General features: G+C 41.2%; 1 protein-coding gene across 1 annotated transcript; it reads right to left on the reverse strand.

Annotated features, from left to right (window-relative positions):
* Positions 1 to 12,225: 12,225 nt before the first annotated feature.
* si:dkey-45d16.4 lies at positions 12,226 to 14,187 on the reverse strand. The gene is made up of 4 exons (XM_043242528.1): positions 14,156 to 14,187; positions 13,294 to 13,558; positions 12,872 to 13,071; positions 12,226 to 12,715 (listed from the first exon to the last, which is right to left on the reverse strand). The coding sequence occupies exons 1-4, from the start codon at positions 14,163 to 14,165 to the stop codon at positions 12,381 to 12,383; spliced, it is 810 nt and encodes a 269-aa protein (XP_043098463.1). The 5' UTR covers positions 14,166 to 14,187; the 3' UTR covers positions 12,226 to 12,380.

Here is a 14,187-nt window from a genome sequence, read left to right on the forward strand (position 1 = left end):
GTACATTGATATGATCAGTCCTTTTGTGGCTGACCCGTCAACCATTTTCAGATTGGTTAAACCAGAACACAAATGGTTTACAGTAATTGATATGGCTAATTGCTAATTCAATATATTGATGATATTTTCATTTGTTAAAACTGAACATGAGAGGGATGTCAAGTGGCTGCTCCATTTTCAGTACAGCAAACAGTAAAAAGCTCAATTATGTCAGGAAGAAGTAATTTTGTATTTGGGTCAGAGTGTATCTCACGGTAAAAAGCGAAAGAAAAAAACCCACCCAGTTGCCATGATGCTGTTAAAAGACATCTAATTCCTCAAACCATTCGAAATATGGATTGAAGGGTATGCAGAAAAATTACAACCTTAAACTATTTGTTAAAAGGAAATCCAAAAGCTCAAGACAAAGTAAACTGGATTCCTCAAGCAAACATGGCTTTTAAGTAATTGAAACAAGCCTTATGGCATGGCCGACCACAGGAAATCCTTTACATTACTGGTAGCCCGTAGAAACAGAAGACTTGATTCATCAACACTTCTGCTGTCTCCCTGGCAGTGGGTAGTTTGGGGAGTGGCACAAACCTGCAATCCTTGGAGAATATGTCAATGACGGTGAGGATAGTGGTATTGTTGTTAGAAGGTGGCAAATCCATAACAAAGTTTACTCCGATAAACAAAGACAGGAGGCTAGTAGATGTCAGGGTTGACCACAGTATAGGCATAGACAAATCTGCAAGTGGTTCTCACGTTCCTCCGAACTTAGACTTGTGTAGCCGATCTGCATGGGTTCCTGTTTGGGAATTGTTGTCAAGAGCTTGAGTGTCCATGACGTGGAGGCACCTTGACTAGTCCTTATCAAATTATCAATATGAATGGTGAGTTCCATAAATTGTTCCAGGGTTTTCCCTTCATCATGACAAGCGAGCTCGGCTTGTAGATCAGCGTTTAGTCCCTTGCGGTACATCAGTTTGAGGGGATCTGGGCTCCATCCAGTTTGTGCTGCAAGCATATGAAAGGTTAATGTATAATCGACAGCTGCTCCCTAGGTTCTCTTCCTCCAGCTGGGTGTTCGAACACATCTCTGAACTGATGCAGGAAATCGTGGTAAGATGAGAAAGTCATTTGTCTGCCCTCCCACATGGCGGTATCCCAATCCAGCGCTCTCCCAGACAATAACGAACACACTAAAGCCACTTTGCTGTCGTCTGAAGGATATAGATGAGGCTGTGGGTAATGAACAGTGAGCATTGGAAACAGAAACTCTTACACTTGGCGGGGTTACTATTGAACTTGTGGGGCAGCGATAGTCGAGGACAGAACACGTTTGTGTTGTTCTGAGCGGGGGGTGAAGTTGCTGTAGCAGCGTTGGTGGTAAGTGGCGTGAGCATTTGAACGATTCTAAGCACATAAACATAGCACAAATTCTAGATGTTTTTATAGCTTTCTTGTTAACAGATGTAGAAATACGATTGCAGTTCTTGTTTGAAGATGTTAAAGTGGAGTTTAGAATTAGTATATTTACATTTATGGACAAAGAACTTTCCAATAAATATCAGTAGGTTTATACAAAAACTTGCATTAAGCAATTTTTTTTGTAATTTCTTTAGCAAAAAACACAAAAATAATATTTTTATAACATATAAAAAAAAATATATATATATTTTATGGACAATCAGGGCATTAACCTTATTCCAGAACGACTGAGAAAAAAAAGCATTACCAAAAGAAATGAAAGAAAATTCACAAAAAGAACTAGCTGTATCAATGTCACTCTTAAATTTCTGCAAAAACTGCTTGACAGGACAAAACCTGTGTATCATTTTTAGTTGTTTTTTTAATTAGATAAGAAAAAAATCTGAGGGAGTGACCAAACATATGCTCACTTAAAATCATCAAAAGGGTTGTTCCAGTATGAAATTGAAGACAGCTTAGAAATAACAAGGTCCAAGAATAAAGACCTAATTTTGTGAGGGATTACATTCATTTTCAATTGAAATTTTTTTTTATTCATTTTTTATTCATTAAACATAATTTTTATATAGTATCCTAAAATTGGTCACAGGAACCATATTATTAAAGATGTTCAGGCTGTGATAATATTTACATATCATACACTGACTGTTCTACTCCACTAATTGCAGAAGGCCCCCTGCCTTGAAGAAACTGAATCACTGATTTTAGAAATGTAGTTAATTAGTTCTTCCCTGAATTTATTCTCTTTTAGGTTTAAGCCTAAAATGTATGTCTGTGCTGCTTCAACTGAAGGAAACTTGCACTGACTCATCTTAAAATATACAGTATCTGTTTTGTTTTGTCTCAAGATGGAGACCAGTAATGTTTATTTCTACGGCACATTTTTAAAAATTAGTTAAATGTCCTAATTGAATTATAGCCTAATCCTGGCCCTCTCTGTGAAACCATAGGGTTTACTTTTTAAAAGTACTAAATAGCAATTTATAGGTAAAACATTTTTGCTGGATAGTATTTCATTGAGACTTGCTTTGAGTGGTTTAACAAACATCAAAACATTGAATGGTTTTTATTCATTCAACTTTGTGGCTTGTTCCTCAGGATCTGCAAAAGACAATGCACAATGTCCTAACAACATATGGAAAAGGAAAATTTCATGATGGACAACATATTATATTTGAACATATAATTATTCATGATTAAACAACATTAAAGGATGTTAACTGACTCATCTGGCAAGATAATTGGCACTGAAATGGAGGGCCTTGCAAATCTCATCTCCTCCAGTGCAATTCTCCTCTCTTCCATGCCAACTTGGCCTTCTTGAGTTCAATGATTTCCATCTGAAAGTTGTTGTCTTTCTCATTGGCCTCTTTAAGAGATTGTCTAATGTCTTTTAAAACATCTAGTTTCTCTCGGTCCAGCTGCACTAAGTACTGACTACAACCACATGCATTCTCAAATCGCTAAGGCGTTGTGGCTGTAGCCTGAACAATTGAAGATGGAGTCTGGGGCATGGATGGACCGTTGGGAAGATTGGGAAATGGTAGGTGTCTGCCAATAGGAGTGGAACCTGATTGCTCTTGCGAGCATGATGGACCTGGTTCAGATTCAGGTTGACCCAACCCTACTCTTCCATGGAGTTAAATACCGCCACAAATCCAATCTGAGGAAGTTTTTCCAAGGATTGACAGTGCCTTTTTTTCTTCTGCTGTAGGAAAGGGGGACATCATTAGATCCGCCACCTGTTTTATTAATTGTTGTCCTCTGCAGTGGCCTTTTTTTTAAAGCACGGCTTGAATAGTCCTGCCACTTCTTTCTGACCTCCTTCACTGATCTTGTTGCAGTAAGTTTTTAGCAATATCATCCCAGATTTTTTGTTTTTCTTCATTTCTATGACTGCCCTTAAAACTGCTGAAAATTCTATGTTTTGTAACTCCACCTCCTCTAAAATAGTATTAATTTCCTCCTTTTGAAAAATGTATTTTCTTTGGTTTTTGGTTTCAGCCATTTTGCTAGTGTCTCCACCCCTAGGTGTGTACTTATATAATCTAACAAATACACATCAGCTGAAGATAATTAGGTAAAACTTTACAAAAATAAACATAAGAGCCATATCTTGTTTATTTATATAGATGTGAGATGAGCAATTGTGCATAGTATAATTGACAAATAATTCTACTTAAATAATTAAGTTTCATATATGTATCGAAAATTATGCTGATGCCATTTCCGGCAAGTACTGTTAGAATTAGTGCAAAATTCCAATAAATTTTTGTTTTTAAACTTGCTTCAGAATAAATGACTTTTCATGCAGTTATGTTATTCGAGTTGAATACACATTCACACAAGTAGAAAAAGAAACGGAAATCAGACATTAAAAGGATTGCTATAACAACAAGCATGTGCAACAATGAAAAGCCATTCTACAATGTGACATTTCAGCACTTGGCAAATGGACAGCGACTCCTAAGTAGCACTTAAAGCAGGGCTACATGCAAACGTGTTAAGTGCATTATTGGGAAACGCACCTGAAACAATAATGAACGTTCATAAAATGACTCGCAGAAAACGTTCTTAAGTGCTAAGATCAATCGTTATTGAGAAATGCAGCCCAGGTGTATTTATTACTCTGTTCATAGACTGCTGAAATTTAGATTAGATTAGATTAGATTCAACTTTATTGTCATTACACGTGTACAAGTACAAGGTAACGAAATGCAGTTTAGGTCTAACCAGGAGTGCAATAAGCAGCAAGTGCAGGATATAGGTACAAATATAAATATAAATTACAAAGATAAATATGTACAAATTAAATTACAGATGAGAAGGGGGAATTTACAGTGATTATGTGTAAACAATTTACAGATCATTATGTACATAAGAAAGAGCAGGATATACAGGATATGTATAGACAATTTTACAAGAGTATGTACAGTGGATATGTACATACATTTACAAAGATATATACAGTGGAGTGCAATGAATGTTAACAGTGCATTTTTGTATTTTTGTTTTAATGGGGTGGGTGGGGCAGACATCAGTGGGGGTAGAATTCAGTAGTGAGACAGCTCTGGTAAAAAGCTGTTCCTCAGTCTACTTGTTCTAGTCCGGGGAATCTGAATCGCCTGCCAGATGGCAGGAGGGAAACAGTTTGTGGGCAGGGTGAGAGGAGTCCTTAAGAATACTGCGTGCTCGACGCAAACAGTGTTTCTTCTGGATGTCCTCAATGGATGGAAGTGGAGTTCCTGTGATGCGCTGGGCAGTTTTCACCACCCGCTGCAGTGCCTTACGCTCAGCAACAGAGCAGCTCCCATACCAGACTGTGACACAGTTTGTTAGGATGCTCTCTATTGTACAGCGATAGAAGTTCACTAGGATGGCTGAGGACAGCTGGTTCTTCTTAAGTTTCCTCAGAAAGAATAAACGCTGGTGAGCCTTCTTGACCAGGCTGGAGGTGTTGGTGGTCCAGACAGATCCTCCGAGATGTGGGTTCCCAGGAACTTGATGCATGAGACAGGCTCCACAGCAATCCCATTAATGTGGATGGGATCATGTGTGCCTCTTCTCACCTTCCTGAAGTCCACAATGAGCTCCTTGGTTTTGGTGGTGTTAAGGAGCAGATTATTGTCTTTGCACCACGTGGCCAGATGCTGGACCTCTTCTCTGTAGGCAGTCTCATCGTTGTTGCTGATGAGACCGATCATCAGTAGTATCGTCTGCAAACTTGATGATGGAGTTAGATCCAAACACAGGCCTGCAGTCGTGGGTGAAGAGGGAGTAGAGGAAGGGGCTCAGCACACAGCCTTGTGGTACACCGGTGTTGAGAGTGATAGTGGTGGAGCGGGATGTGGCCTGACCTAACATGCTGAGGTCTGTTGGTCAGGAAGTCCATAACCCAGTTGCACAGTGAGGTGTTAATGTCCAGATCTCTGAGTTTGGTGATTAACTTAGAGGGTATGACCGTGTTGAATGCTGAACTGAAGTCAACAAACAGCATCCGTGCGTAAGTGTTTTTATTGTCCAAGTGTGTGAGTACAGAGTGCAGTGCGATGGAGACTGCGTCCTCAGTGCTCCTATTGCCTTGGTAGGCAAACTGGTGGGGTCCAGTGTGGAAGGCAGAGAGTCCTTCAGATGTGACAGGACTAGTCGCTCAAAGCACTTCATAACGATGGGTGTGAGTGCTACAGGGCGGAAGTCATTTAGGCACACTGGGCTTGAGATTTTCGGCACTGGCACAATGGAGGTGGATTTGAAGCATGTTGGTACAGCTGCTTGGGCAAGGGACATGTTGAAAATGTCCGCGAATACCCCAGCGAGCTGCTCTGCACATGCCGTAGTGCGCGTCCAGGGATACCGTCTGGTCCAGCAGCCTTGCGCGCGTTGATCCGGCTTAGTGCAGTGTAAACCTCTGAGGAGGTGAGTGTGATGGGTGGGTCGGTTAAGGGGGTGATCTTGGTGACCGTTTCATTATTATCCCTCTCAAAGCGAGCATAAAAGTCATTAAGCTCGTCCAGAAAGAAGACATTTGGTGCTGTGGGGGTGGAGTGGTTGGGCTTGTAATCACTGATGGCCTGGATGCCCTGCCACATGCGTCGAGGGTCAGAGTTGGAAAAGTGCTCCTCTAACTTCAGCTTGTAGCAGTACTTGGCCTTTTTGATGCCCCTCTTCAGATTTGCCCTGGAAGTGCTGTAGGCCTGTGCGTCACCTGATCTGAAGGCAGTGTTGCGTGCTTTCAACAGAAGGCGCACCTCCTTATTCATCCATGGCTTCTGATTTGGGTATGTGGTGATCTGTTTCTGGGTAGTAACACTGTCTATGGTGGTGTTGATGTAATCCAGAACAGAGGAAGTGTAGTGGTCTATATCCGTGTGAGAGCCACAGGTAGCCTGGGAAGCAAACATACTCCAGTCTGTGTGTTGAAACCTGTCCTGGAGTGTGGAGTCAGCCCCGCTGGCCAGACTTTGATGGTCCTCACTGATGGCTTCACACGGTTGATGAGGGGGAGTACTTGGGGTGAGGAACAAAGAAAGGTGATCCGATTGTCCTAGATGGGGAGGGGGTCACAGCATAGGCTTCAGCCATGTTTGTGTATACATGGTCCAAAGTTCTGTTTCCTCTGGTGTGACAGAAAACGTTCTGGTGAAATTTAGGAGTACTGCCTTCAAGTTAGAGTGATTAAAATCCCCGCAACAATAAATGCAGCCTCCGGGTGAGCAGCCTGTTGTTTACTGATGGCTGCATGAAGTTCGTTCATAGCAAGCTTGGCATCAGCATCGGGTGGAACATAAGCAGCAGTTATGATGGTTGATGTGAACTCCCGTGGCAGATAAAACGGTCTACTCTTAACCATGAGAAACTCTAGGTTGGCTGAGCAGTGTCTCCCAACGATAACAGAGTTTGTGCACCAAGCATTGTTAGTATAAATGCACAATCCCCGCCTCTGGTCTTACCGAGTCATCCGCCGTTCTGTCTGCCCGGAATGTGTGGTGTCCAGCTATGCTGATAGCATGGTCTGGTATACTGCTGTTTAGCCATGTTTCGTGAAGATCATGACATTGCAGTTCTGAAGTTTTTTGTTGTCTCTGATGCGGGTCGAATCTCGCCCATTTTGTTCGCCAGTGACCGCACATTGGCAAGGAAAATGCTGGGTAAAGAGAGCCGATGTGGTGTTAGCTTTAGCTTAGCTCTTAGCCCTCCGCGCTTCCCCGCCTTTGTTTACGATCGCGCCGCCTTCTTGAGCACTTCCGCCCGGCCGAAGAGTGCTCAGCCTCGGTTGTTCTGACGATCTCCGGACGAGTTGAAGGTTGCCGTTAAAACTGTCTGAAAATGATGAACCAATATCCAAAAGCTCATGTCGGGTGTACGATGTAAAGGCACTGCTGTTCTGCACGAACAGACCCGAAATGAGCAGGTAAAATACTGCAAAATTGCAGAAACTGGAGAGACGCTGAGCCTCGCGATGTGTACGCGCCACGCCATCTTGGTCATAATCAGTCACAATTTCAAATCCAAGGAAGGGTGAAAAATGCGCCTTAATATTTACAAGTAAATTAAGAACATTTATTTTTAGCAAAAATCTATTGGTAATGCGTTATATTACTTACCAAATGAACACAATTTGAGACAAAAAATGTATACATTTAAAAAAAATTAAGATAAATGTGTGATAAATATATCCAATCGTTTGTGCTAAGAGTAGAAGCTAAATTGTGCTTTGAAGAACGTGGAGGTGCTAGTGCTATCACTTGCATTTTTCCTCATAAAGGTAGAGTATACATCATTCAGATTCGGAACTGCAAACAGTTTTATTTGTGTGCACTCTGCATTTTTGATCTTGAGCAGGAACGCTTCACAAATCTAGAAGTAATTAAATAATTGCATCACTGACATGAAAAATATATTTATAAAATTATTTATTTTAGGTTCAGTTTTTGTGAAGTGCACACGAGGTGAAGTAACAAATGGCAAGGAGAGCTCCAATAAAGACCCAGAGGGTGGATTTATTTAACAAAGAATGAATAATACGGGTGCTGGTCAGTGTCCAAGTGGTGTAGGGTGCTGAGGTGCTCTCTCTTCCTCTTCCTTCCACGTGGTGTAGTGGGTCTGTGCCTTGCGCTGATCGGTCACACGCTGCTATCTATTGGGGACAAGAGCGCCCTCGCGTTGGTTTCCTTTGCAGGAAGACTCGTACCTGGGTCTTGATGAGAGGCCTGGGAGTGTTCCAGCTTCTTCTCCTTGGGCCAGATGAGGCCCCTCCCGACTTGGAAACCCAGGTACTTTGCTTTGAAGAGTGCCAGATGACATTTCCTGGGGTTGGCTGTGAGCCCAGCCCTCCAGAGTTTGGACAGCACCCTCCGCAATTGCTCCAGGTGGTCCTCCCGTGGGTCTGCCCGGGGAGAGGTGAGAACACACCAGAGAACTAAACGACCAGGTGCTGGAGTTCCCCCTTCTGGGCAGCCGAGAGGTGGGGGTTGATGTCAAGAATCACGGGATCGGTGGACGTGAGGGCGGAGAGTTGGCCCTCGTTCCCTCTCACCTTTTTAAGGAGGTTGACGTGATAAAGTTGGTTGGGGCATTGGCAGCCTGGCTGATGCAGCCGATATGTGACGGCATCAATTCCAAGTTCCATGACGGTGTGATGGGCTCCCACACCTCCTTGGTGACATCCTTGGAAGCCAGTTGAGGCCTGGGGAACTTCCCTAATGCAGAAGAGGATGTAGGGTAGCATCAAGTTCCAGTCTTGCCTGTCCTCTGCGTCAAGCATTTGTTTCAATGCTTTGATTGAAGCTTTCGACCAGGCCATCCGTCTGGGGGTGGTTTTGCTTTTGCTGTGGCTTTCCGTAAGGGGACTGCTTCCAGGTAGCGAGTGGCATAGTCGATGATGACCAGACTTCGGCAACGGCCTTACGAGGTCCACCCCAATGTGCTCGAAGGGCACGTTGATTATGGGCAATGAAATGAGTGGACTGGGGGGAGGAGTACGAGGCGTATTCAGCAGTTTTGGGATTCTGAGCTTTGGCGAACGAGCCCCCTCCCGTGACCTGTTGGAACACATTGAAAAAAACGTTAGGATTTTGGGAGGGGGACTCTCCATCTCTCCTGCTGTCTGAGGCCAGCAACGTGGGACGGTGCCTCCCAGCACGGGTCGCTCCTGGACCACCCTCCAGGGAAACAGCGGTGCTTGCTCCCCAGGCTCCCGCTGTTGGGCCGCGTCTGCCAGCTCCACTGCCTTGACGAGCTCATTAATCATTATACATTAATCTTGGATGGAGCCGGGGGCACGTTTTTGAGATCTTGACTTCTGGCCACCAAACTGGCTTAGCATGCTATTACTTAGGGAACGCATAAAAAATTACTATAGAGGAGATGGCTGCATTAAGGTAAGCGATCTACAGGGTAGCCTCTGACTAAGACCTGGACTAGCCCAGATGTGTCATGAGTCTGTTCTGGCCAAACAAGGTCTCTAAGCGACCCAGACTCCTAACAAACGATAAGTCGAAACTAGGAAATATTATAGTTAATTAATGATCCAAATTTAATCACAACTAGAGGGATCAGCAGTTACATTTAAATAAATATAACTAAAATCACGAAAGATTGGAGTCAGATCAAATTATGTATAAGGTCAGTACTATAATTTGAAACTAAAAAGATTCATAAATATCAGTGATTTTTAAAGGGACGTAAAGAAAAGACCGAACACGAATTGACCTTCGACCAGGGCATCTGGATTCCGTTCTGCAGAAAAAAAGGGGGACCCTTACAACGTCTCCTTTTTAAAGTCCGAGATCTCTTAGATGTTTATGATTTAGAATGTATATAAAACTGACATCTGTAAGACGTCTACCAGACATTTGTAGACAGATGTTTTCCAGATCAAGAGATCTTTAACAGACATCTTGCATTGTATGTGTTCTATCTGGATCTTACCCACATTTTCTGGATAAATTATGTTGTCACCTGTGAACATTGGGATAGACTAGGCTGTAAAGGTTCCAGCTTTTGTATCTTTCATTTGCCTAAGTGTGCTTTGATTTGATACACAGCCTTCATTTTGGAACAGCCTTCATAGTGCAGCTGTGATGCAATCACACTTCAAATGAAGCTTTCAAAGTGGACAGCTTTCACATTGGGATGCAGCTGTGGAATGTGGATGATTAGATGAAGGTGATATTCAATGACAAATCACAATCATGCATTAGACAAGGAAATGATGCTGGAACAATACACAGGTTTTTATACTGATTATTTTGTTTATGATGATAAATGCATCTTGCCACAAAGCTAGAAAAAAATAAAAAATAAAATAAAATAAAACTGGCACATAATAAGGCTTTGTAACGCCACACCAGCAGAGGGAGCCTTCCCCAGAGTACTGACTGTCAGCTCTTCCTCTGCTTTCTCCACGCCCACTTCCCTTTTGGCGGCCATTTTAACCAGGCCCAAACAACAGCCTGGTGCAAAGTATTGCCAGCTCATCACTGCATACCAAGCGTTTCTTTATCTGTCTGTTTCTATTGTGTTTTTTGACCTATTGCCTGTTTTTTCTTGACTATTGAGACTTTGGATTACCCCTTGCCTTGACGACTCGGATTGGACTGATTATTGTGTTTGAACCTTTGCCTGATTATTTGACGCTGAGTTTGGATTACGTTTGGATTTGTTTGCTGTCTCCATTAAAACTCTGCATATGGAATCTACCCCGGCTTCCGCCTCTGGTTCGTTACAGGCTTCATCCTGTAAAGCCAATCTGTCAACCAGTCTTTAAGAAAGTTGAAATGAGCTTGATGAAGAATATTGTTTTTCAAAGTCCATACCACAAATAATTCAGGTTTTCAATATAAATTTATACTTTGGAATTTCTTGAATTTTTAAACATGTTCCTTGAAAGGTTTATATTGTGACCACATGCTGAGAACAGGTTAAATTACATGTTTACAATGAATGCCCTGATTATACATATTTCCTGTAGACTTTTTAGGTTTTTATAGTGATTAATTTTTCATGTTTAATATGAAGAGAACTTTTGTGTGAAACGCTTAAAACAAGCTGTGTTCAGTCAGGCTGCTGCTTTTCTCACACAGAAAAACCTACTGACAGCAATAAGTGCATATCTCAAGAAACTCACTCCACTGGTGCAAGTCTTACCTCTCAGATATATCCTTCAAAGCATCTTGTACGGGTGGACCACTTGGACCACTTCTCTATCTACATGGCATCATTAGGTTCTGTCATTCAGAAACATGGCTTTTCATTTCACTGTTATGTTGATGACAGTTACCTCTCATTCTGATGATCCAATGATAGCCCCTTGCATCTCAGCATGTCTAATAGAAATTTCTTGCTGGATCACGAACCATCACCTTCAGCTCAACCATTATTAAGACAAAACTGCTTGTGGCTTCAGTCAATCCAACACTTTATCACAAACATCTCTGTATAACTTATGCAACTAATTCAGAATGCTGCAGCAATTGTAATCTTTAAAAGAGCACATTGCACCCCTCTGTTTTTCAATTTGCACTTGCTACCACTTGCTACTTGCTATCTCTGCACCCCTTCACCCTTTTACCCTGCCCAGCTAAATCTGGGCAACTAAATCTTTTTCCTTTTTCAAAAAATCTTTTCCATTTAGACCTACAGTAGCAGTCTATTTATCTACTTGTTTTCTTTTAGTATTAAAATATTACCTTCTTAACACTAGCAGTAATATTGTATTTCTTTTCTTTCTACTTTTTATTTGTATGTTCCTTTGGATAAGAGCATCTACTAAATGATTAAACATAAAAGTGATACATAAAAAAAAACAGTAAAATTTTTTAAGAGGTTAAACTGCAAATTACTTGTTAATGGTAAATGTGATAAATGTCACGTGATGAATAAAACTAAATTGTAATTTATCCTGGTATATCACAGTTGTAACAGTTTTCATTACACACAGCTATTAGTTCAATGTATTCTTTGTGGGCAAGTTAATACAAATGTGAATGGCTCTTATTCATTGCGAGCTTCATTTTGAACATACCTGCCCTGCTTCAGAAGAAACATGGGCTATTTTTTATTTTACTCTGAGACATCTCAATTCCATTAAAACCTCTTTAAAGGAACAATAATGCTACTGGTTCCCAAATCCCAAAGTGTAAACTTAGTTAGATCAGTGATCTCAGTATGCTTATACTGCTAAAGCCATTATTTTAGTTACTAAAGTTCAGTGTTTTATCAGGGGATCTATTGAATGAAAACATACCTCCAGACATTTGGCCATTTTATTCAACAATGAGCTATAATATCATCGGATTATGTTATTTTCATGCTATAAAACCAATTCAAACTGAGAAAACAGAATACAGCATTGACTGGAATGACACTTCAACATCAAAGACTAAAAGTAAAAATTTCAACTCATTTCAGTCAGAGTTTCGTTCGTTTTTTAGGACCTTCTCTTTTAACAAATCCAATATAACCTGTCTTTCCTGACTCTCTAGCTCAAACCGACGTTCCCGCTCTTTTCTTTCTGCTCCGAGACGCTCCCGATCCAGGGCAATCTTATTCCTCTGGATTTCTAGCTCCTCTCTTCTAAGTGCCATTTCCTCCTCTCGCAGACTCTGCTCTGCTTCAAATCGCTTTTCTAAGAAGCTTAAGATCTCTGAGTAGGTCTGGCAGCAGCACTGGCATGGCCTTTTGGCTGTGGGCGCTGTGAGCTCAGCCTCCTCCTGCTCCTCAGGTTCTGGGCTGGCTACCACTAATAAAAACACAAATGTAAGAATGTGTTAAATACAATGTTTATTTATCTTTAGTATGTTTATGACAATAAAATCTAAAGATCTCCACTTGTGGATTGTTATGAAATGATCTACGAGCTATGGTTATAATCATTTCTAAACTAAAGACTCCTTACCAGTGGGGGGAGCTGCTGTTACTGAGAGCACTGTGGATTTGTCAGGCTCAGGGGATGATAATTCCTCCAGTGCTCTCTTCCTGAGTTCGTCATCTTGGTATTTACTTTCCCCACTTGCCAGAAGATTCTTCTCTGCCTCCAGCTCCAGAACTTCATGCAACAGGTCTTCTTTCTGTGCATACAGGCGTTCTGTACCAAACCTAAACACAACTTAGATCTAATAGCTTTTGTTTATACAATTAATGATTAAATAGTAAGAGTATTTAATCTTTACTCTAAGAGTAAAGTATTGTGCATTTATTTTTTTTATTTACCATTTATTCGATTATATTTCTATAATTCATTAATGTATTTTCACATTATTTACATCAGTTCATTTATTTGAACTAGGGGGAAAAAAGAGGAAGGTGACCTCTCCTAACCTGCGTAGACTTGCAAAGTCCTGTTTTTTATAATAATCCAACAGTAGCATGGTTCTCTCCCTGCATCTGCGTCCGTCCACCTCAAAGTTCTCATCCTGTAGAGTCGCAGTTATAATTTCACCCACCCTCGCCCAGATTCGGCCTGACTCTTTAGAAGTGAATGGGTTCTGTGCTATCACCTCACGGAGGAGCAGGATGTCATGACGTGCTGAAAATCGTACTTGGCGTTTACGAGGATTAGAAGAAGGTCCAGCGAGAGAGAAACCTTAACAAGCACAGAAAGACGTGAGATGGGGCACATAAATCTGAGCACTGGATTTTCAAACATTTTTATTTTGTAATTTTTTTTTATATGCTACAGCAGCATTAACATACTATAAATATACTAAATTGCACATGAGTAACATTTTATTATAAATACTAAAAGTGCATGCATGTCCTTGTTTCTCTTTCACATTTCTTTTTCAGTCAGTAGTAACCTATGCCACACGCGTTTACCAGGGTAATGTTTTTTTAAGTTATTCTTTATGTTTCATTGTTTTGAGTTTGGGACATTATTTTGATATGTATGCAAACAAATATAACGAAATATACCCAGAGCGCTATTGGTGCTTTGACTACTGACAGACTCCCAGCAGGACAGCCCATTCTTTTACAGCGCGTTGACTGCATGACGTCGCTTAGCATTGCAGTGTAATGCAACTTAATTAAACAGAATTTAATAACACTGAATTAAACAGCAGTGTCAATGAATTTTATTCTATTCAAATGCAGAATAGAATAGATACTATAGATTAGATTCAAGAATATAATAAATATATTCCAATCTATTCAAACGTTGCGGTTTTTCGGCAGGTCTTACCGCGTTCCATGTTTTCCCGTCTGTGTGTGTGT

The sequence above is a fragment of the Puntigrus tetrazona genome, chromosome 6 (genome assembly GCF_018831695.1).
Source record: "Puntigrus tetrazona isolate hp1 chromosome 6, ASM1883169v1, whole genome shotgun sequence".
Taxonomy (NCBI): domain Eukaryota; kingdom Metazoa; phylum Chordata; class Actinopteri; order Cypriniformes; family Cyprinidae; genus Puntigrus; species Puntigrus tetrazona.